Source organism: Quercus suber, unplaced genomic scaffold (genome assembly GCF_002906115.3).
Source record: "Quercus suber isolate HL8 unplaced genomic scaffold, Cork oak 2.0 scaffold_147, whole genome shotgun sequence".
Classification (NCBI taxonomy): domain Eukaryota; kingdom Viridiplantae; phylum Streptophyta; class Magnoliopsida; order Fagales; family Fagaceae; genus Quercus; species Quercus suber.
Window position 1 is genome coordinate 518,433 of NW_027069608.1, and position 23,725 is coordinate 542,157.

The 23,725-nt window shown below is 36.9% G+C and overlaps 2 protein-coding genes across 2 annotated transcripts; one reads left to right on the forward strand and one right to left on the reverse strand.

The window, feature by feature from the left end:
- Positions 1 to 3,794: 3,794 nt before the first annotated feature.
- Positions 3,795 to 6,650, reverse strand: LOC111987367 (GDSL esterase/lipase At5g55050). The gene is made up of 5 exons (XM_024019078.2): positions 6,398 to 6,650; positions 6,179 to 6,321; positions 4,849 to 5,082; positions 4,460 to 4,709; positions 3,795 to 4,140 (listed from the first exon to the last, which is right to left on the reverse strand). Exons 1-5 carry the CDS (start codon positions 6,630 to 6,632, stop codon positions 3,920 to 3,922), a joined length of 1,083 nt encoding a protein of 360 aa, XP_023874846.1. The 5' UTR covers positions 6,633 to 6,650; the 3' UTR covers positions 3,795 to 3,919.
- A 3,509-nt stretch (positions 6,651 to 10,159) lies between these two features.
- On the forward strand, positions 10,160 to 12,875 carry LOC111987375 (uncharacterized). The gene is made up of 5 exons (XM_024019086.1): positions 10,160 to 10,757; positions 10,868 to 10,930; positions 11,068 to 11,408; positions 11,526 to 11,643; positions 12,787 to 12,875. Exons 1-5 carry the CDS (start codon positions 10,160 to 10,162, stop codon positions 12,873 to 12,875), a joined length of 1,209 nt encoding a protein of 402 aa, XP_023874854.1.
- The last annotated feature ends 10,850 nt before the right edge of the window (positions 12,876 to 23,725 follow it).

Consider the following 23,725-nt stretch of genomic DNA (forward strand, 5'->3'; position numbering starts at 1 on the left):
GGCCAGAGGGGTTAGGTGAATGCATTAAGTGTGAATGTGACAGCTTGCTCTGGGCTTGTCCCTTCCCAAAATTATCCTTAGTATGCCGAGGACGAAGAGGTCCTCGGCGTGGGTCAAAAAAGAGGCTTTCCCCAACTTAGCCTTGGATGGTCAGTCTTCCTCGGCGTCGGCCTTGGGCCTACTACACGATGGACTGAGGCTATCAGGCCCACGGGCCCCACAATAGCCCCTCAAAACCCTGCTGCACGTTCCCTCGGACGGGGAGGAGGGTTTTGATACCTACGGGCCCTCTAGACGAATCGCCCCACTTCGGTTCGTGCTAATGCTGGTGACTTTTCGACTGCCCGATGTGCGTTTTTTGCGTTTCAAGACTTAATGTGTGCCACATTAAATTTTGGCGGCACCACGTTTCCCACTTTCAACGGCGTGATGGTAATTGTTCGGTGGGGATCTCCTGCTTTTATGGGCAGGCAGTTACATTTGGGGAACCTAAGGGGAGTAATAAGTACCTGTTTGAACCGCCTGGTTTCCTCATTTTCGCGCTTACAACCATTGATGCGTATGATTTGAATCTGGTTCAACTTGCACACTACCTGAAAGAATCGTCATATTTCTGTAAGTCTTCTTCTTCCAGTGACCCCAAATTTTCCTTGATTCTATTCCTTCTTTTCTTCTTGAACTTTTAGTCGTCCTGGGAATGGGTAAGTTTAAGAAGTTGGTTGAGTCCGCCGAGATGATGAACAAATTCATTGTTGACTATGGGATACCCAATAATGTGAGTTTGAAGTACTGTGAAGAAGGGAGTGGTACATAAGAGGAGAGAAGGGTGAAGTCGTGATCCCGATAGTCGCTTTCGTAGAGGGAGGGATGAGAATCCCTATGAGGCCAGTGACCCCAATTACCTTAGGCATTTCGCCTGGCTCCTACCCAGGTGGCCGTGAATGTATTTAGGATATTAGGGTGTGTAGATACCTTGAATGAGAAAATGGGGCTGAGACTGACTCACCACGATGTGAACTGGTGCTACAACCTTCATCACCTGAGGGGTAAGACGTACTATATGAAGACAAGGGACGATAGGGTTCGTCTCATCCCAGTGTCTTCCTGATTCCAATAAGGGATTGACTAAGATTAAAGAATATACCCTTTCAGCTCCCCAAGCCCCTTTAACAACCCCGCCGGAATTGTGACTGGAGTTGGCAAATATGAGGCGGCTCTGGGCGGGTGTGAGGACATCCGTGCCAAGAGCCGTTATGGCCGCAACCCCCACTGGGCTTCCGGTGCGGCAGAATCTAGGCGTAACCCCGATAGCGCCATACAATGTGGCCCGGAGGGATGTTGTTGAAGTACCTAACGTCTCTCCTCGGAGCGCACCCCCGACGAAGAAGGCATGCGAATTCATGTCATGGGCGGTGCTCGAGTGTTGCCGTCTCCAACGGTCAACACTCGTGAGGATTGGAGAGAATCAAGGGAACATCATGGAGGAAGGTGTCCCGGAGCCCCTGCATTTGCTCCTCTCCTTGTTCAAGCTCCGCCGCTCTGAGAAAGGAGTTGTTGGTGGCCTTGGAACAAACTGGCCCTCCCCCTTCCCTGCTTTTAGTGTCAAACTCTCCCATTCTCTTGATGCCAATAAAAGCACGGCTTGACACTTCCCTCTGGCTAGTTTTTTAGGGCGGGTCCACCTGGGCCTCTGATTGTAGAACTAGCTGGTAGGATTAGCTTGTAAATTTGTTTGTGAAACACGCCTGCCTGAGCCTCTGATTGTAATTTGTACTGTTTCTATTTATGAAATAATATCAAGATCTCTCTTTTCGCTGTCAAATCTTCTATTTTTTTTTTTACTTCGCCAACCTACTGTAAAACGACCACTTAGAACAATCGCCTGGTGCGCCGGCCAGCACACTAATCCTTCCCACAGACGGCGCCAATTGTAGGGACTCAATTTGGATTTGACCCTGAGTATGAATGGGTTTTCAACCCAACAAGCCCAAACAATAAATTTGTAGAGAATGGGTTGAAGGTTTAGGCGTTGGCCGTCGTTCACTAAGCATGAACTCTCTTTTATTAAAAAATACTTAAGAGTTTATTTACAACTGGAGGGATGCTCCTCGGCCCGTGGCCGAGGAGCCCCTTTTTTCTCCTCCTTTTCCCCCTCCCCCTTTTTTACTTTACTTGCTTTTCTTATATAGTCTTCATTTTCCTATCTCCTTCTTCCATCTGTTGATCATCCATTCGCCTTTCTTCTGGCCGTCCGTCCCATCAGAGGCCTTATCAGTACTCAAGTGGTTCACTCTGATCAACGTTGCCCTGCTAAGGGGTTATATCCCCATTAATGCGGCCAGAAGGGTTAGGTGAATGCATTAAGTGTGAATGTGACAGCTTGCTCTAGGCTTGTCCCTTCCCAAAATTATCCTTAGTATGCCGAGGACGAAGAGGTCCTCGGCGTGGGTCAAAAAAGAGGCTTTCCCCAACTTAGCCTTGGATGGTCAGTCTTCCTCGGCGTCGGCCTTGGGCCTACTACACGATGGACTGAGGCTATCAGGCCCACGGGCCCCACAGGTATGTACATGGTATTAAAGATAAATTTTATCTGTTTAAATTTACAAGTTTGTTATTAGTTGATTAAGATTAAGACTTAAAATAATTTTTTATTTATTGTGATTAAAGGAATAGCTAAATAGGAGTGAAAGTCATATCATAGAGGAATTATTAATTAAAATTAAAATTTTATTATTTTTTCAAGATTAATTGTTTGATCGTTTTCTTAAAGATTAAGGAGATGATAATGGATGAATTTTATTCAATGAAAGATTATGTTCAAGCATAGCTTTGATGGGAGATGCTAAATTCCTCATTTAATACATCTGTACGTCTTTATAGCAAATTAAGTAATTTATATATTCATTTGAGTTTAGAAATATTATAACGTGTTAAATTTGATAATTTTATTTGCAAAATATTTAAAAATTATGGCTAACATATAAATGTATAATTTAGCCTCTAATAAGTAAAAATTTCTAGCTACGCCTTTGCCCATAACAATGGTATATTATTAATTTGTTTGATTTGTCTTTTGTAAGTATAGCCGGAAAGAAAGCATGCAAAGATAATCAATAAAGAATCTGAAGACGGTCTTGTAATGTTTTCTATCGTGAGTATCCAATATTGGTTTAAATGGTTATTTTCCTCCATTATTTTTAACTTTTTTTTTTTTAAAGTATGATAAAGAACATTAGGCCAACCTATAGAATTTCAACTTATGACGATTGTTCTTTATCATTAGGCCAAAATATAAATTATTTTTGGTGTGTAGGGTGGGGGGCTTTGAACTTTGAACACCAAATTTCTTATTCAACGACAAAAAACTTTAGGCTAACTAGAACCCACTATCTCCATTAATTTAAATTGGGTATAACATGAACAAAAGAAAAAGAATCTTAGAACCACATAACAAGGATATATGATCAATTTGTTTGATTTTCTTTTGTAAGTATAACGGGAAAGAAAGAAACCATGCCAAAAAAAAAAAAAAAAATCTTGTGTTAGAATGCGGGAGCTTATTTTTCTTGGTTATTTGATTTTAAAAATAAATCGGGTAAAAGTACAACCATACCTAAAAATATTAAAGTTTATTTTATTTTATTTTTTTATAAGTCGCACCTTTTTTTTTTTGACTAAATAAGTCGCACCTAAACTGTAAATAAACTGAATGATTTTTGTAACATGTCATTATTATGGTCGATTATCTTGATGCACATATACTTAAATATAAGTCACTTCCTTCAAAGCCAATCACTACTAATCCTAACCATACATGAAGAATTTTTGTGTTGTTTTTTAATGTTGAGAACCTCTAAAAGGGGCACAATCATTAGAAGGTAACATCTTACAAATATAAGAACTGTCTGTATTGGTGAGCTTAAATGGCCACTAGCTGCTTCACATTCATTGGAAATGCGTATTGCAAAGAACCATCAAATATGCGATCCACAATGATGCGATGAGCTGCCTCTGTAGGATGGACTTTATCAAAGAAGACATAGTCACTTCTGTTGGAGCAATATTTTGCAATTGGCAGGCAAAAAATCTTAGCATTAAGGGTCCCCAGCCCACAACAAGCAGCTTTAACCTCTACAAATCCTGCAATCAAATATGAAAAAGGTCTTTAATCATTCTTTTTTATCACGAAAAATTGAAGGGAAAACAAACTATATGAAGAAAACAAACCAAGCAGTGCCTACTTAACAATGTGTCAATTTTGGACTTTCTAACCTAAAACCTACAGTATGACTTCGGAGAATAAAATGACATAAATGAATTCAAGTTATCGACTACTGATTAGTTTGTTGAGGAACTATAACGAAACCCAAAATTCTAAAGTTTGGTTGTTATTGTAATTGGGTCTTTTAGTTTATATTTTTTAATCTCTATTTTATAAAAAGAAGATGATCAGTTGTACCATAAGCAGCTGGTCTCTGAACGAAGTCAAACAAAGCCTTGTAAGTGTCAAAGTAGGAGTAGTTTATGCCTTTAAGATCTGACTTCAATTCCTGCAACATTGAAATAAGACCTTTATTGTACTTATCAGACCAGAAATTTATTTCTTCGTCGCATTCTTCATTTTTGATCTCCCGCCTCCTTGCTGGGCAGCACCCAATTGACCCAATTCCAACAATTACAAATTTACGTGCACCAAAACCGTATAACCGCTGCACAAAGTTTTGATAAAGAAATGATAAGCAAAGGCCCAAATTGAATTACACTATAATGTTTCTTGGAGTCAAAGTGAACCTCTAACTCTAATGTTTGTCGCATTTGAGTTTCAAGGCAAGTAATAAACTTAGTTACCTTTAATTTAGCTTTGATTGAAAGGACCATTGAATCGACGTACTGAAGTGAGGTAGTCTTGTTTTGGAGATCGGACGATTCGAAGTAGCGAAAGATGTCGTTGCTTCCAATCACAAAGGTAAAAACTGATTTTGATAAATGATTTTTTGCACCAGAGGATTCTAGTTGTTTGTACAGGTCTTTATACACGATTGAGAAGTAGTCCAATTGTTGTGTCAAATGTATTGACTGGGACTGCACGAGTGAATATAAAACAAAACAATTTAATATTTATCAGCTAAACATCTTACTCTTTTTTGAGAAACAATAATTATAATAACTATTGGCTATAATAAAACTCCTACAAGTAGTGGGTATTGGGTTCGTTGGTTTGGGGTACGATTCGTGGATTTTCAAAGTATCTAAAAATTGATAGGATAGATAATAGAATAATATAACTAAATGCTCGAATATCACTTTCTTATTAAAAAAAAAAAATTTGAAGTTAGACCATGTGGGAATGATATCATTCTCATGACTTGTCACATTACTAAATTATTGGATGAAGTTGTCTCCACGACATTTTTTTTTTGTTTTAAAAAGTTTACAAACATAAAAAATTTGATATCCATTGATATAACAAATTATTAGCAATAAGTAAAAAAATAATATTAATAATGACTAATTAGTGATCAGCTCAGATGAGAACTTGTAACTAGTAAAATGGTGTGAAAAATGTTATCAAAATTTTTGTGTTTTATCTTTTTTTGTTTTTTTCTACACAAGTCGAAGGATTAATGGGCTCTTAACACCTCAAGTCCTCAACTGTCAAATACAAAGTGGCTTTCTTGCTTCTTTAATGGAAATATCTGGCTTTAGGTATATGGGCCAAATTTAAAAAGCCTATCTTTGGGCCTCATCAGGTCTTTTCAATAGCTCAGTGGTCTTCAAATTTCATGTGGGCTATGTTAGTTTTTCAATTGGGGGAACAAAAAGGGGTACATAATAGCCCAATTGTGGGTCACAACTCTTTTGAATCTTTAGATGAAACTTACACACAACACGACACATAGCAATAGTCAAACTATTGCATAGCCGTGAAGGAAGAGAATAATAGCCGTAGCCGTAGCTTAATTGATAAAGGTTTTATGTTGTACAAGAAACTAATATGTACTTATCAAAAAAAAAAAAAAAACTAATATGTGAGACTCTCCTGTCTTCATACCAAGAAATTTATGATTAATACAAAAAATGGAACAGAAAAAAAAATGAAGACAATCAAACAAAATAATAGTCTTAAAGACACCAAACATATATAGCATTAATTAGTGGAAGATCTTGTTTCACTTACCAGTGGGTTGTTCTTCCCACCCAAAATTCTGGCACCACCAGAAGCAAAGCTAACACCGTTTAGAAACGAAACGTTATTATTCTCGTTGGACTTATCTACTAGAGAAAGGTATGGTGGTGAAGTCGGCAATCCTAATTTCTCAGCTGCCACACAATGTTCCATTCATTTCACATAGAAATTTACGTTAAAACAAACAAACAGACACCACATATTACTTACCAAGAAAATCTGCAGCATTCATGCCATTAGTAAATCTCCCATTTGCCTTTTGGTTAGGAAGGTCGATGCCATAGTAAGGGAGATCAGCCTTGGCAATAGAGAGCTTTAGGTAATTGTTGTTTCCCACATCTACCAATGAATCTCCAAACACAAACATGGCTGGAACCATTTGAGCCTTTGAAAGGTTGAAGCTTATAATGATGAAGAAAGTCAGTAGCAGAACTTTGCATTCCATTGTGCTAAGCCAACCTGACTCTCTCTCTCTCTCTCAAATTGATATGTTGGAACAGTGAAGGGTTGGAATTTAATTTATAGAGCAGATGAGTTGGATGAGATGTGTATTATGACTAATAAACAATGCCTTAAAAAGACATTTCCTGCATGGCCTTAAAAAAGACATTTCCATTGGACAGTACTCTTGAGTCTTGAAAGGTTATTAGATTTTTTGGTTTTTTCTCAACTTCCGTTTATTTTGAGTCAAAATATTTTATGGAAAGTTGATTCGTTTCTTGTATTTACTATTCAATCACAATCCGGAAAAATATATTCTTGAAAACATTTTTGTTACTTATTAGCTACCATGGAATCTTCCTCCATATTTATTGTAAATTCCAAATAATTAAATGAACCAAAGCTTTCAACCACATAAATATGATTTTTTTTTGTTACATAATTATATATGCAAAAAAATAATATTGAAAACATTTTTTTTACTTAGCTAGCATAGAAAATCGTAATTCTAAATATCCATATGAACTAAAACTTTCAATCACAATATGAATATTTTGTGGTATAATTAGAATTTTTTTTTCTTTTTTGCAAATGCACATCTGTCCACTATATGTAGCCTGTAGGAACCCAAATAGAGCAACCCTTCATGAAATTATATATATATATATATATATATCTTTCCATTAAAAAAACTATATATAAAAGCTGTTTAACCATCTCTCTATATAAATATATCTAATTATTATTATTTGTTAACCCATATCAACGGTCACATCATCTACATATTTCTAACATTTTCTGTCTCAATTTTAACTATTTTTCTCCTTATTAAATTCTCACCTTACAATTACACTTCTTCCATATTTTTTACCTTTTTATATCCCCACTACCCTATACCTTACAATTCAACCATTTTTTTTTAATGAAATTAGACAAAAATTCTGAATTGAATAACTTTAAAACTTAGAAGACTCAATTGAAAAAAAAAAAAAAAAAAAAAGTAAAGTTAAAAGGCTAAAATGAATTTTAGTCAAACTTAGAGGGTGCACTTTGCATTTTAGCCTTTATTTTTTCCTTTTATGTACCATACATACTTAATCTCTAATTGTTCATTTATTATTATAAAATATATACTGAATATGACAATAATATTAATGGTTAGAGAATGATATGTATCATGAATCACGATTTATGAAACATCTTTTATGGGATATGATATGTAAATTTAACAACAGACCACACCAACTATCTCCTTATATAATCATAGGATGTTTGTTAAACCATTAAACTAGGTTAACCTTAATTTGTGAGTGGCCTGCTTCATAAGGTAGACTCACAAGATACCGCTTCCGATTTCAAAGGTTGGACTCTTTTTAATTAGTCTCTTAAGGTCAATTTGAATAGAGGGAGAGGGAGAGGGAGGGAAACTAAAGTAGAATTGGCCGAAAATTAACAAATTGACTATTAATATATTAGTTATTGTAATTAGCTCCTACTACTAGTAGACTTGTAGTATAATATAAGGAAAAAAGCATCTATTTGAAAGTGGTCAGGAAAGTTTCTTGTGAAAACATAATGTTCCACTAGAATTATTCTTTAGGCATAAATGCACTTTTAGTCCCTACATTTTGACTTTTTTTCATTTTGGTACTTGCTTTTTATTTTTACCACTTTTAGTCCCTAAACTAATTAACGTGTGACATTTACGTCCTTTCCGTCACCCAACTAACAGGAAAAGTTGAAGTGGCTGATGGATAAATAAAATAAGGATATTTTTTACACATGGCCCCACCCACTTCGACACGTGGCTTTCTCGCCCCACATGTGTATGTCACTCACCAACCAATCTGGCCCGCAGGTAAAGAAAAATCCCAAACTAGACTTTAATCCCTAGATCAGCTCTCTGCCTCTGTCAAATAGCCTCTCTCTCAAACAACCATCATCATCAACCATCTCTCAAAACCCATCTCTGAAAGACCCTAACTTGAAGCACCATCATCATAAACCATCTCTCAAAACCACCATTTCTGTCACTTCATACCCACACTTTTCAAATAATGGAGAAAATGAAAGTTGGGAGACCTTTGTCTTTATGAAAGGGTCTTCTCTCTATCCTTATTTATAGCTTTACAATATGCTTGTTGGCTTTTTCCTAGTAGGGGCCACAATGTTTTTGTATGTTTTGACTTTTTGACTATTTGTTGGTCCTTGTCTGCATGTGTTTGTTTGTGGTTTACATTGTGGTCCATGTGTTCCCCGTGTGCTCCTGTTGAAGAGAGTTATTGTACGAGGGTTTTTTGTGTAATTCAAACGTTGATAACTATGCATATGTTTCTTTTAGTATGATAAAACTATTGAAGTAAGTGTTGTATTGTTACTTAAATATTTGATTAAATGCTGTGATCACCTAATACTTTATTAAGTGTTGTGTTGTCTGCATGCAGAATGGAATATTTTATTAGGTATGAGTGTTGTTTTGTTAAATATAATATATATTTTGTTCTGTAACTAGCGTTGTTTAATTGGTTTTGAGGTTATGTTGCATGCAGAATGGATGAGCTATTTAGTATATCTGTGCATCATGGTGGCCATTTTATTAAGAATGACCAAAAATATGTGGGAGGTGCAGTAGATGTCATTGATAATTGTGACCCTAAAAGGTGGTCCAAGGTTAAGATAGAGAGTATATGTAGGGACTTTGGATACACATCTGTTAGTAGGTTGTGGTGTAAAATGCTTGGAGTGGACCAAGAACTGACAAACTTCCATTTGATTTTTGATGATAGTGATGCCGTGTTCCTGACAGAATTAGTGATGGGTCATGAAGATATTCATGTGTATGTAGAGCACCCAATACATGACCCTATATTAGTTGATGAAGGACAGGATGTTGGTGAGGGTGTGCAACCATTGGCATTGGAGCAAGACTTTATAAGTTATTATGACAATGATGATGGCAGTGAACATGATGACCATGATAAGGTTGATTTTTACAGTTTTTATGATAGTGATGGCATGTATGCTAATGATCAAACTTTTAACAATGAAGATAAGCTTGAGGTTAATGCTAATGTTCCTACTGAGGTAGCTGCTTCTCAAATGGGTTCAAGGAAAGTAGGTAAAAAACCTATCATTGAGCACCCACCTGAGGTCTTTCATATAAGTGATAGCAGTGATAATGTGGGAAGTGATGGTAGGGGAAGTGGCCTAGAATATGATGTAGAGTGGAATCGTGGTGTTAGAGATTTGTTGAAGATAGTAGTGATAGTTGGGATGGTAAAGATGATGCTGATGTTAATGAACCATGCAATGGGTGCTGGTGTAATGAACTTAGATTATAAGAGTGAGGAATTGCACAGTCTTGTGGAATCATCATTTAATGATGAGCTTGGGTATGATAATGATGATAAGTCTGAAGATGATAACATGACACATGTGGGAGATGAAAGGGAATAGAAAAAAGAGCAAGTGAGGAAGTTCCCTGTGTTTAAGCCAGTGGCTAAGGTTGAGCATATTTATTTTGAGAAAGATATGTTGTTTACTACACCTAAGCAATTCAAGAAAGCTATAACAGATTATGTAGTTCATGGTGGATGGGGGATCAGATTTGTTAAAAATGATCTACAAAGGGTAAGAGTTGTCTGCCAAGAAGGGTGCAAGTTTTTTGCCTATCTAACAAAGGTGCCAAGGGAAAGGATCTACCAACTAAGGACATTGACATTAGAACACACCTGCTCTAGAAGTTATAAGAATTCTAGGTGTACTTCATCATACATTGGGAAGAAGTTGATGAAGAAGGTGAAAAGACAGCCTAATATCAAGCTGAGAGACATCCAAGAGGTTGTCCATGACAAGTATACCATAAACATAAGTGCAGGAAAAGCAAGTAGGCCTAGGGATAAGGCTCGAGAATATGTTGATGGAGCTTATACAAAACAAGACAACCAGCTGTGGGAGTACTGTGAGGAATTAAAGAGGGCTAGTCCTGGTAGTACCATACTTATGAAGGTACATACCTTCCACAATGGTGATTTAGCAGCTGAGATGGATTTGGTGTGTAGGGTGCCTTATTTTGAGTGGCATACATATATTTGGAGGGCTGCAAGAAGGGGTTTTTGGTTGGATGCAGGCCATTCATTAGTTTGGATGCCTACCATTTGAAGAACAAGTCAAAGGGGTAATCGATTACTGTAATATGCAAAGATCCTAATGAGGAGTATTTCCCACTTGCATATGCAGTGGTAGAGGCTGAAACCAACGACTCTTGGACTTGGTTCATCAATCTGTTACTTGCAGACATAGGTCAGAATAGGAGATGAGTGTTTATGTCAGACCAGTAGAAGGTGTGTAGTTTATTCTCTATTTGGTTGTTTTTTTCTTCATTTACTCATTATATCTATCTCTAAGACATATTTTCCTTTGATACTATTTGTGACAAGGGTTGGTGCAAACTTTCATTGATAACTGGCCACAATATGAACATAGGATTTGCTATAGACACCTCTACAACAACTTCAGGAAGAACCATCCTAGTGTTCTAATCAAAGAACTGTTTTGGAGGGCAGCCAAGGCAACTTATAAAGAAGAGTTGGTTAGGGTGATGGATGAGCTGAAGGGTATTAATGCTGATGCACATAGTTGGTTGGATGCTCATTCAACAACAAAATGGGCTAGACACATGTTTAGTGAGGATGCCTTGACTGACACTATAGTAAACAATATGTGTGAGAGTTTCAATAGTAGGATTCTTAAATTCAGGTCTAAGCCTATAATTAGCATGGTATGAGTCTTTGTGATCACCTATAGTTAATTAGGTTCATTGTTTGGTACTGTTTTTAGTAGGTGTTGTAATTAATATCTAGTGTTTTATTGTACTTGTGTGTGCTTGCAACTTAAGTGTATCAGGCTATATCTCATGACTAGGTTTCAAGAGAACAGAGAGAAGATTCTGAGAGTGGAGTCAGATATTTGTGCCAAGGTTTTGAAGAGGTTGCATAAGGAAAAACTGGCAGCCAGTAGGTGGTTAGCTTGTTGGGTAGGGCAGACCCAGTTTGAAGTAAAAAATGGTCTGCAAAGTTTCACTGTTGACTTAGCCAGAGCACACTGCAATTGTAGGAAGTGGGATATAAGTGGCATACCCTGTGCTCATGCATTCACCTACATATTTTTTAACAAAAAAGATGCTAAGAAATATGTTCACCTATGTTACCATGTGTCTACATACAAGGCCTGCTATGAACCAATCATATCACCAATCAATGGATAGAATATGTGGAGACCTAGTTGTGTGACCCCAGTTCAGCCTCCCATCAAAAGAAGACCACCTGGCAGACCTAAGAAGAAGAGAGAAAGGAAACCTAATGAGCCAATAAATAGGAGAGCTAGCATCTCTAAGCAATGCAAGGTCTGTGGTAAGTTAGGGCATAATAGAAGATGTTGTAAGGGTGAGATTGGAGGGAGCTCCTCACTGCCAAGCACCACAAACAGAACCAGTACATCTAATAAGGTAATATATGGACATGTGTGTGAAATAGTTGCTTTTCAATATTCAATATTAATGTATGTGAATTTCTTGTTTGTAGGCCAGCATGCATAGTTTTAACTCCAGTCTAAATGCACCACCTTAGTCCAGCAAGCATAGCCCAACCACTTAAAGTGCACCATACCAGTCCAACAAGCCCAACTTCAGGCCAGGTGCACCATCTTAGGCCAAGACAAGCTCAGCCACTCAATTTGCACCATCTCAGACCAGGATACACCAATCCAGTCCAAATGTAACACCTTATGCCAGGACAAGCTCATCCAATCCATTTCAGGCCAGCAAAACAGCATTCATCCACTCATATACACAACAGCACAACTACACTCCAATTGCACCACACCAGTCAGGCAGCACCATATAGAATCTAGGTGCACATCAAAACTCTAGCAGCAGCAACCCAAATCCAAGGCAAAAAAAGACAAGGGTGGTCACATCAGAGACTCTAAAGGCTTCTAAGAATGCATCCAGATATATGGAAGCAATCAGACATGGTGGGAGTCAATCATCTGTGAATGGTCCAAGGAAATGAAGAGAGCACAAGTTCATTTTTCCTTTGCTTGTTTTGTGTATTTATGGTGATAGGGTTAATTATGGAATAATGCCCTTTGTTTTGTAGAAAGTGATGGTAATGGTGATAGGGTTAAGTATAGAAGTGATGGTAATGGTGATAGGGTTAACCATGGAACAATCCCATTTGTTTTGTAGAAAGTAATGGTAATGGTGATAGAGTTAACTATGGAACAATGCCCTTTGTTTTGTAGAAAGTGATAACATTATATATGTTTAATCAATGCAGCAGAATTTTTATTTGAAGAAATTTGCAGCATAAATTTTATTTGATGTAGCAGCATTTTTTCAATGCAGTAGATTTTATTTGTATTATTGAGTTTTATTTAATGCAACAAATTTTATTTGTATTACTGAGTTTTATTTAATGCAGCAATCTATATGCTGTTGTATTTATTTACAGCAGAAATTTAATGCAACCGAAATTTTAGCAACTGTTTTATTTAATGTAATAGAAATTTTTAGCAGCAAGTAGCAGGCAAAATTGAGCACATGCTCTTGTATTTATCTTTATATGAACATGATTGATGCAGCTAGTATCAATTATCATGTGAAATTGAGAACTGTGGTTTTGTTTTACTATTTTCTTCTTGTATTTAATCTGGAATTAGGTAGTTTAGGCTAAGAGTGAGGAGATTTTTTGTTTTGGAACAGGCTATTATCACATTAGGTTGAGATGGAATTTTTCAAAGCTGATTCACTGATTGTATTCTTTTATCTTTTGATTTAATGGTTCCATACTCGCCATTTGATAGCCGAATAAACTTGGTCAAGGAATTGTTTAGCAAAGTAGAAAATATAGAGTGACTAATTATCAACTTAAGCATCCTAGTATTTTAGTAACATGATGGGGTTATGGCTATTTGGTTGACAATCCATGAGGTTATTTTGACCACCTCCCTTACATAGTCAAACAAAATCTTTTTTGGAATAATTCTAATAGATTCTAAAACAAAATTAAAAGTAAAACATTATAGGGAAACTTTCTTCTTTTTTATTTTTCATTTATAATTTGTACAGCTACAGAAAATCTTTTATTCTATGGTAGAAATCCATTCTAAACTTCACAGCAAGTAGAGCCTAGAGAAAAAGAAAAAGAAAAAAAAAAAAGAAAAAGAAAGACAAATTATATGTTTCACTTCAGCACAAGTGGTCTCTCTTTAACTTTTTGTTCCTTCAGCATTGATCCTGCAGGGGTTCTTGAGAACTGGTCTCCCAAAGTTCACATAGGCAGCTGGAATGGACTGACATGTTCAGATGATCAAACACACAAACAGATAGACAATATTATTAAAAATATTTAATGTTTTGTTTTTGGGAGACAAACCTATGGAAAGGGAACATAGATACACACATTCCAACAGCCCCACATTGATGAATACAAAACAAATGTTAAGCACACAAAAATTCGAAATCATTCAAAGTGGCAAAAATGTTACAAAGGAGAGAATGGATCATTATTAATATTTTACCATTGAAAAACACAGTTAGAAAACATTGACCAACTAAAACACAAAGAGAACTTCACACTGCTAGTCCAGTCATCAAGGAACAGGGGTATTCATTTCATTCCAGGAATGGTACCAAAAAAAAAAAAAAACCAGCAGGTGTTTCCATGCTAACTACCTAACCAAAAAAATTACACACTGCCAGCCTTATGCATTAGCAATTACAAGATATTGAAACTCCCCCATCTACGTAAGATGCTAATCAAATATACACTTCTACCACCCACCTAACCAAACATAAACACTTCCACACTTCCCACTTGTTGCCTAACCAAACTTCCACTACCTGTCTAACTACCAATACAATTAAAGAGACAAATCTCACATATCACCAATAAGAATGCCAAAGCCACAGTGTAAAACTTCTCTCTTTTGTAGCATCTTGCAACCTTGGCCTCTAGTTTGATAATCTATTGCCTTTGCTCTAGGATAAGCACATTACCACATTCACATATCTCATCATCACGCCATTGGAAGAATTTACACTTTCGCCCAACCTGAAATGCAAACCAAGCACTTAATAATGAAACACAAGAATATTGAAAAATAAACTTCCACCACCAAAGAAGAATTTAAACAAAAAAACTGAACCCCAGTAAAAAAAAATACTCAAATTGAAATACCCAGTAGTTTGGACAGCCATAAAACCTTCTATCAGGGATGTCTGCTGTCCACGAAACGACTAACACNAGAGAGAGAGAGAGAGAGAGAGAGAGAGAGAGAGTTGGAGAGAAATAATACCTTCGCAGCTCAGCACAAACACTCTGAAGCTATCTGTGATTATGCTTGCCGATTTGTGATTTTTTGAGCTTGCCGATTTGGGGGTTTTTTGTGCAAATCCATGGTCTTGTGATGAGCAACAGGTAAGGTAAGAGATTAGGGATTGCACAAATCTATGGGTCTTGCCATCATGTGTGTTCAGGTGTGAATGATGTCATTTTGGGTTTTATTTGGGTTAGGGATGGTTACGTTCTGATAAAAAAAAAAAAAGGAGGGTCACATGAGGGCACATGACTACTAAGGGCGGGGAGTAACTAACAGTGCCAAGGCAGGTTACTGTAGACATTATTTTATTATTTTTTATCAATGCCGTTTGCCACGTTAGCAATATCTGTTTATGATGTAACGGCAGAGACTAAAATGGAACCCGTTTGTCAGGATAGGGATTAAAAATGGTAAAAATAAAACTTAGGGACTAAAACGGGAATAGCCTGATTATTATTAGTCCTGCTGTTATGCCTTATTATTATTATTATTATTATTTTATTATTATTATTATATTATTATTATTATTATCATCAACTAAATAGTAAATAGTAAATACATCAATGGCCTAATATTACTAATTAGCTCACACTTTAACTAAAGCTTAAGATATTAAGTGAATTTTTTATTTCTAACTTTAAATGTCTTTTACAAATTATAGGGATTTAACTTAACATATATAAATATATCAAATTAGCGGTAATCTCGAAACGGTACACCAATATTAACCGGTACCAAAATATTTCGTTTTCATGACCAAAATGAAATGCCATCCGAAACGGTATTAACTTCATTGCCTTGTAAGCAAGACTAAAGCCATGACCAACGAACCAAGTGCTATTCTTGGGAGCTAATATGCAATATTATTAAATTTATAATAAATTTACATGATTTATAGTTTCTAAACTTCTATGTCATTTTCTCAAGATTTTAAATATTACTAAATTAACTTTTATTTAAGAATAATACCTGCAATTTATGAATTTATTTTAAAGTCGTTTTTAGTTAATTGAAATGATTTTTCTCTCAAAAGGATTATTATAAAATTTTTTTTATGCTTATTTATGTTGTACTATTTTTTATTAACCTTATAATGTACTATTTTATGTATTTGTTTCAATTTTAAGATATTTTTAGTAACTTTGCTAATATTTCATATTTAATATATTTATTTATATTTAAACAATTATTAAATTAATTATGATGCCATCACGGTTCAACCTTGGTTCAACCTTAAAATCTTGAACCTCTCCTTTTACAGTTTAATGAACGGTCCGGGTTTCAAAACCTGTTTGTCTGATTCATTAAATCCAATTTTCTAACCCATTTTCTACAAATTCATTGTTTTGAGCTTTTGGACCTAAGTCCATTCACCTTTTGGGTTAGGGATTCAAATCTGCTCCTTACAATAATCAAGCCTTACTCCTATAATTACGGAGTCAACTTTAGATCCTTAACAAATAATCAGAGTTGGCCCTATAATTTTTTTTTTCCAATATCTACAAATTCATAATTTATACTACTTCCTACTTAAAATGCCTATTTATACTACTACTACTATAATGTTATTTTAGATATTTCTCTATCTCTTTTTGTTCTCTCAACTTGAACAACTCATTAAAAGCCAACTCACTTTGCTAAATTAGTCCCCTCTATAGCTTGAAATGAATGTAAAACTCACTCAAAGAAAGTCCAAATTGAAACTTTAAGTAGGAACTAGGTTTTCAAAAATTCTATGTCCTTTTCAAATTTCCGCTTTATTTTTCTACCTTTATATAGTCTGTTTTCCTTTCAATTTTTCATAATAAAAAAGAACGATTAAAGACCTTTCATATTTGGTTGCATGATTTGTAAGAGGTAAAGCTACTTGTTGGGCTAGGGGCCCTAAATGCTGAAAGTTTTGCCAATTGCAGCCTATTGCTCCAACAGAAGCGACCACATATTCTTTGATCTAGTCCATCCTATAGAGGCAGCTAATCGCATCTTTGTGGATCATGTATTTGATGGTTCTTTGCAGTACACATTTCCAGTGAATATGAAGCAGCTAGTAGCTATTTAGCTCACCAATTAAGACAGTCCCTATATTTGTAAGATGTTACCTTCTAATTATTGTGCCTTTTTGGAGGGTTTCAAGTTTCAACATTAAATAGCAATACAAAAAATCTTCTTATGGTTAGGATTAGTGGCGATTGGCTTTGAAGGAAGTGACTTATATGGTTGTTCTTTTACACAATTTATTTTTAAATCAAATAAACCAATACAAATAAGCTCTTCCAAACTAACACAAGAAAGTGTTTTTTTTTTTGCATGGTTTCCTCCGGTTATAGTTACAAAAGAAAATTTAAACAAATTGATAATATACCTTGTTATGTAGTTCACATGTTTAAGATTTTTCTGTTCGTGTTATACACAAACGAACTTAATGGAGGAAGTCGGTTTTAGTTAGCTCAATTAGTAAACTTTTTTGTCATCGAATAAGAAATATGGTATTCAATGCTTACATTAAAAATCAATTAGTGTCTTAGCTTGATAATAAAGAACAATTATCATGGAACGAATATCATAGAGTAAAATTCTATTGTATCTAAAAAATTTTAATGGAAGAAAATAACCATTCAAATCAGTATTGGGTACTCACGATAGAACGCATCACAAGGCTGTTTTCTAATTCTTTATTGATTATTTTTCAATAAAGAATAAGCGTAAATGCACTTTTAGTCCCTATATTTTGATTTTTTTCCATTTTGATTCCTACATTTTATTTTTACCACTTTTAGTCCATAAACTAATTAACGCGTGACATTTAAATCCTTTCCGTTACCCAACTAACGAGGAAAGCTAAAGTGCTGACGGAGAAATAAAATAATGATATTTTTTTACACATGGCCCCAACCCAGTCACGTGTATGTCACATGAGGCACCTCTCTCTCTCTCTCTCTCTCTCTCTCTCTCTCTCTCTCTCTCTCTCTCTCTGTGTGTTATGAATGCCATTTGAATCTCAGATGTTGGGTTTTGAGAATTTGGGAATTTTGAGATGTTGTGTTTTGTTATTGCTCTAGAATTTCAATCTCTCTCTATTTATCTCTCTCGTTGTGCCTCACTCTCTCTCTTCCTCTCTCCCTTTATAGCTTTTGTAGTGGACATAATATTGACTGTGATAGTGGAATATTTTTGGGATTTGCATTGTTTGGCTGTTGTGTGTTGCTTTTGGTATTTGCAACTCTGTTTGTTTTACTTTTGTTTATCAGGGACCACAATACTGACTGTATTTTTGTTGGCATTTGTGGTTGTTTGTCTGTATTGTGTGTCACTATTGTTTATCAGGGACCACTATATTGACCTTGATATCTTTGTGTTGTTATTTGCATTGATCGTCTGTATTGTGTCTTGCTTTTCAAGAAGTGGCTGGGTCCATGTGAATGGGTTGTCGGTATTGTATGCTTTTTTATTTGTTTATTAACCTAACAAAGTATTATTAATTTCAAAAAGTGGATATCTTTTTTCATTCTGTTTTCTGCCCGTAACTTGCATGCAGGATGGATGAGCTTTTTACTCTGTATGTCCACCATGGTGGGCGTTTCATGTGGGACCCTCAAGTGTATGTGGGAGGCACAATTGATATAGTGGATAATACATACCAACACAAATTATGGCATTTTTCCACTAATACATACCAACACATGCCAACACCAAAATTCAGGCATTTTTCCACTAATACCTACCCACCTAATGACCCATTCCTCCCCCCTCCCCCCCCCCACCTATTTAGCCAACCAAAAGAAGCATCAAACAGAGTAGCATCCCACTTATCACCAGAGACAGTCCCAGGCAAATGAGTAGCCTCTTCTCTCTCTTCCTGTAGCCTACAATGGCAGCTTCAAGGGTCAAAATCCGTTGCCTCTGCTTCGGAATCAGCATCTTGTCACGCTCGCAGATTTCATCATCACGCCACTGAAAAAATTTACACTTGCGTCCAACCTGACACCCAAGGGCCAGATAAAACCCATTATATCTTCAACCAAAATCATGAAAAACAAGAACAAATAGTATTAGCAAATACTACCTTACCAGCAAATACTACCTTATTTGCAAAACTCCTTAACAAATAGTATTAGCAAATAGTATTAGCACAATATTCCAACACTTGTATTAGCAAAATACAAGAAAACCAAATTTATATGGTCAGCAACAAGCTGAGAAAACCAAATTTTAATTTTTTTTAATTTTTTATTCAGTTAAGAAAAGAAATTTTGGGTTCCCAAGACAGATTAGCAAAAAAATGAAGAAGGAAAAAAATTTGTTATTTACTTTTTTTCTACGAATTAGCAAAAGAATTTGGTTGTCAAATATTATGAAGCTGTGTTAGTTTAAGATCAAAATGACGGTCTTAGAACTAAGAGAAATAACCCAGAAACCCAGAAAAACCCAGAAACTATATAGAAATTTGGAAATTTAAAAACCTAGAAACTATATAGAAATTTAAAAACATTACACGAAACAACCTTACCCAGAACAAATTTTAAAACCCAGAAACTATATAGAAATTTAAAAAGGTTACACGAAACGACCTTACCCAAAATAAATTTTAAAACCCAGAAACTATATAGAAATTTAAAAACATTACATAAAACGACCTTACCCAAAAAAAATATTAAAACCCAGAAAAAAATTTTAAAACCCAGACAAAATCACTACCTTACCCAGTAATTTGGACACCCGTAGAACCTTCTTCCAGGGTTGTTAGGTGTCCACGAAACGACCAAAACAGGTTTTTCCAAGCAGAAGCATTGGGTTGGGCCCCTTTTCCTTAAGCTTCCACTTGACGACATCGAGCTTGAATCCATGGAAAGCAGTTGATTTGAAGATGGTTTTCTGCTGTGCGGTGAGCGAGAAGCAATTGATTTGAAGATGTATGGATTAATTCATGACTGGTGAGGGACTTCAATCTGTGTTGTGACTGATGAGTGAGGAGCTGAGGAAATTTGGGGGTTAGGGATTTCTATTTGGTATTGGCGTGATTTGGGATTTTATTTGGGTTAGGGAGGGTCACGTGAGGGACACGTAACTACTAAGGGAGGGGAATAACTAACAGTGCCAAGGTAGGATACTGTAGATATTATTTTATTATTTTTTATCAATGTCGTTTGCCACGTCAGCAATATCCGTTTATGATGTAACGGCAGACATTAAAATGGAACCCGTTTTTCAGGATATGGACTAAAAACGGTAAAAATAAAACTTAGGAATTAAAACGAGAATAACCTGAAAATATAGAGACTAAAATGTACTTTTCACCTAATAATAATAATAAAAAAATTAATGTATTTTTTTTACCTGCCGTTGGAAACTTCTAGATTTTAAAAAGATTTTAATTAAAAAAAATACAAGTTTTTACAACTTTGAATTATCAAGTTCACGTGGGTTAGTGTCCTATCAAAGGCACACTGCCCAAACCTCAAGTTTAATGGCTGAAAAGGAAAAAGTATCTCTTATGCCCGAATAAACGGATCCATCATTTGCACGGGCCCCCTTTGGACGGACCTGATGTGGATGGGCCGGATATGGACGGGGTGAAGAATGATGGGCTGGTTATCCATGGGCCTGCTGAGCCTCTAATGAGGGATATTTTGGCCCTAGAAGGAGGGCCCAAATAGAGTCCTTGCGCTAGTAGGACTCCGGAAATCTTGTATACTTGGTAAAAATCTTCCGCGTAAGGAGGAGACTTATTCATCACGTTTAGGATTCTACAAGAAGAGTCCTATAAGGAAAAGACTTCCGCGTCAAGGAAGGGATGTCAACCCAAGCCACTATAAAAGCCCCAATACCCTCATAAGCCAAGGTACGCATAATTAACCCTCTCTAGCACTCTAGAGTTGTGAGCATACTTTCTAACTTGACCTTCGGAGGGTATTTGGCCGGCACCACACCGGGCTCTCTGTTAGGTCCTCTTTTCTTTGTGCAGGTGTCGTTTCGAGGGTACGAGCATTGTGCAACTCACTGTTGATATTTTCGGCATCATCAGTTGGCGCCGTCTGTGGGAAACGCCTCTAAGTGATTAGCCACATTATCGTTTCCCGGACTAAAGGGTTGCATGGTACTCACTCGCTCAATGGCAACTACTAATGACGTACAAGGAGAGGAACCACCCACGACTGCCCTCGAGAGACAAGTTCAAACTCTCGGTGCCGCCGTGGAGCGTCTCACCAAACGGAACCTCGACTTGGAAGAACAGCTGCGCCAGAAGAATGCAGCACTAAATAACCGACCAGAAGATCAGGAAGGGACTAGCGCTCCAAACAGGAATCAGGAGAGACCTGAGGGCAGCCACGCCCAAGCAGGCCGGAGGGGCAGCACGTGAGCATGCCATCCCTCACGGATGCGACTCCACCACATATAGCCGCCGAGATGCAGGCAATGAGGGAACAAATGGAGGTCATGATGAACGCCCTCAAGGGCGAGTATCCAGTGACCTTGACGATCTGGTCAATCGTACCGATTCACCCTTCACTGCCGCCGTGAACTCCTTCCCCTACCCCACAAGTTTCGCATGCCGAATATAGATAGCTATGACGGGATGAAGGATCCTCTTGATCACCTGGAAACTTTCAAAACCCTGATGCATCTACAGGGGGTACCGGACGAAATTATGTGCAGGGCCTTCCCAACTACACTGAAGGGTTCGCGAGGATTTGGTTCAGTCGGCTGACACCGAACTCAATCAGCACTTTCAAGGAACTAAGCGCTCAGTTCACTTCGCACTTCATAGGGGGACACAGGTACAAGAAGTCTACAGCATGTCTGATGAGCATCAGGCAGAGAGAGGACGAGACGCTAAGATCTTACATAACCCGCTTCAATAAGGAAGCCCTCTCAATTGACGAAGCCGACGACAAGATACTGGTGGCAGCTTTCACGAACGAATTGCGGGAGGGCAAGTTTCTGTTCTCACTATACAAAAACGACCCAAAACCATGTCAGAAGTACTCTACAGGGCCACCAAATACATGAACGCGGAAGACGCGCTGCTTGCGCGGGAAGAAAGGCCCAAGAAGAGAGAACGCCAGGCGGACATGCGCCAGGACCAAGGGCCGAAAAGACAGAGGACAGGGGACAGAAGGGACGACAGACGCTCGAAACCCCGATTGGAAGGTTCACTAGTTTCACTCCCTGAACGCCCCGATTGACCAAGTCTTGATGCAAATCAAAGACGAGGAGAAGCTGACATTCCCGGGAAAACTGAAGAGCGACCCAAGTAAACGGTTAGGGGTGTGCAAAAAACCGACGAACCGAAAAACCGCTTCAAACCGACCGAACCGTTGCAAAAATTCGGTTCGGTTTCGTTTCGGTTCGGTTTCGGTTTTATTAATGATAGGGTAAAATCCAATTTACTCATTTCAAGATGAATGGAAAGAACTCTATAGTTGAGTTACTCTAAAGCCTTGATGATCTTGATATGGGCTTTGGCTATCATATTGGGAGCATCATTAACAACAATTGTGTGCACTATAAACAATTGTTCACATTAGCCAACATCTTTGTTCACATTAGGCTTGTCAAATTATTGATCATCTTATCCCTTTTCTCCCCATTAGATAAAGATTAAACAGCTGTTCCACAAAGGATTTCAATCCTATAACAACAATTCTCCATCAAAGTCTTAACGACTTTAAATTTCTATTAAACTCCATCTTTTATAATCAGTCCAGTGAAGGGTATATGTAGCAAGTTATCAATTCTAGTCCTGTTTGGCTTTTTATTTATTTATTTAATTTTAACATATTAAAAAGAAAAAAATATTTTTTTTTCAAGATTAGATAGGAAAGTACTTAAAAGGAAAAAAAAAAAAGAATGAAAACAGATTGATAATAATCATTTAAAAACAAAAAACAAAACGAATTTTTTTGGACTTTATATATGAAATATGAAAACGCACTTTGAAGCAGAGAATAAGTTCTTAGAACAATATATTTTTGGACTTTATATAAGAATTTTTCTCTGAGTGAAATTGAAGCACCTGATGCAAGTTTTAATTTTTTGGGGTTTTGTGTACTTGCATGTGCACGTGTGGATAAAGTTTTTATAAATCTTTGTTCGATATGAGAACAAATTGGAACACTAGGCATGTTGGATTACTCACTATAATTTTCTTATGTTTTTGATCAATCAGCAATTGATTTAAGGTCCCAAGAAGTCTTTTATTGACACTTCAATGGCATACTCAATGATAACATGCTTGCCATACATATTCCATGCTTACTGCATGCAAGGGGGAAACTATCTCTTAAGCCCGAATAAACGGATCCATCATTTGCACGGGCCCCCTGTGAACGGACCTGATGTGAACGGGCCGGATATGGACGGGGTGAAGAATGGTGGGCTAGTTATCCATGGGCCTGCTGAGCCCCTAATGAAGGATATTTTGACCCATTCTCATAAGAGCCCAAATAGAGTCCTTGCGCTAGTAGGACTCTGGAAATCTTGTATAATTGGTAAAAATCTTCCGCATAAGGAGGAGACTTCTTCATCACGTTTAGGATTCTACAAGAAGAGTCCTATAAGGAAAAGACTTCCGCGCCAAGGAAGGGATGTCAACCTCAAGCCACTATAAAAGCCCCAATACCCTCACAAGCCAAGGTACGCATCATTAACCCTCTCTAGCACTCTAGAGCTGTGAGCATACTTTCTAACTTGACCTTCGGAGGGTATTTGGCCGGC

Bases quoted from the DNA above. Each gene is read 5' to 3' on its own strand.
- LOC111987367 (XM_024019078.2), bottom strand. From the start codon at position 6,632: ATGGAATGCAAAGTTCTGCTACTGACTTTCTTCATCATTATAAGCTTC. The intron at 5,083-6,178 runs GTAAGTGAAACA...TCACTCGTGCAG, and splicing joins GTGGGAAGAACAACCCACTG to TCCCAGTCAATACATTTGAC. The intron at 4,141-4,459 runs GTACAACTGATC...ATTTGATTGCAG, and splicing joins TCAGAGACCAGCTGCTTATG to GATTTGTAGAGGTTAAAGCT.
- LOC111987375 (XM_024019086.1), top strand. From the start codon at position 10,160: ATGTTGTTTACTACACCTAAGCAATTCAAGAAAGCTATAACAGATTAT. The intron at 10,758-10,867 runs GCCATTCATTAG...TTGCATATGCAG, and splicing joins GGGTTTTTGGTTGGATGCAG to TGGTAGAGGCTGAAACCAAC. The intron at 11,409-11,525 runs GTATGAGTCTTT...TTGCAACTTAAG, and splicing joins CTAAGCCTATAATTAGCATG to TGTATCAGGCTATATCTCAT.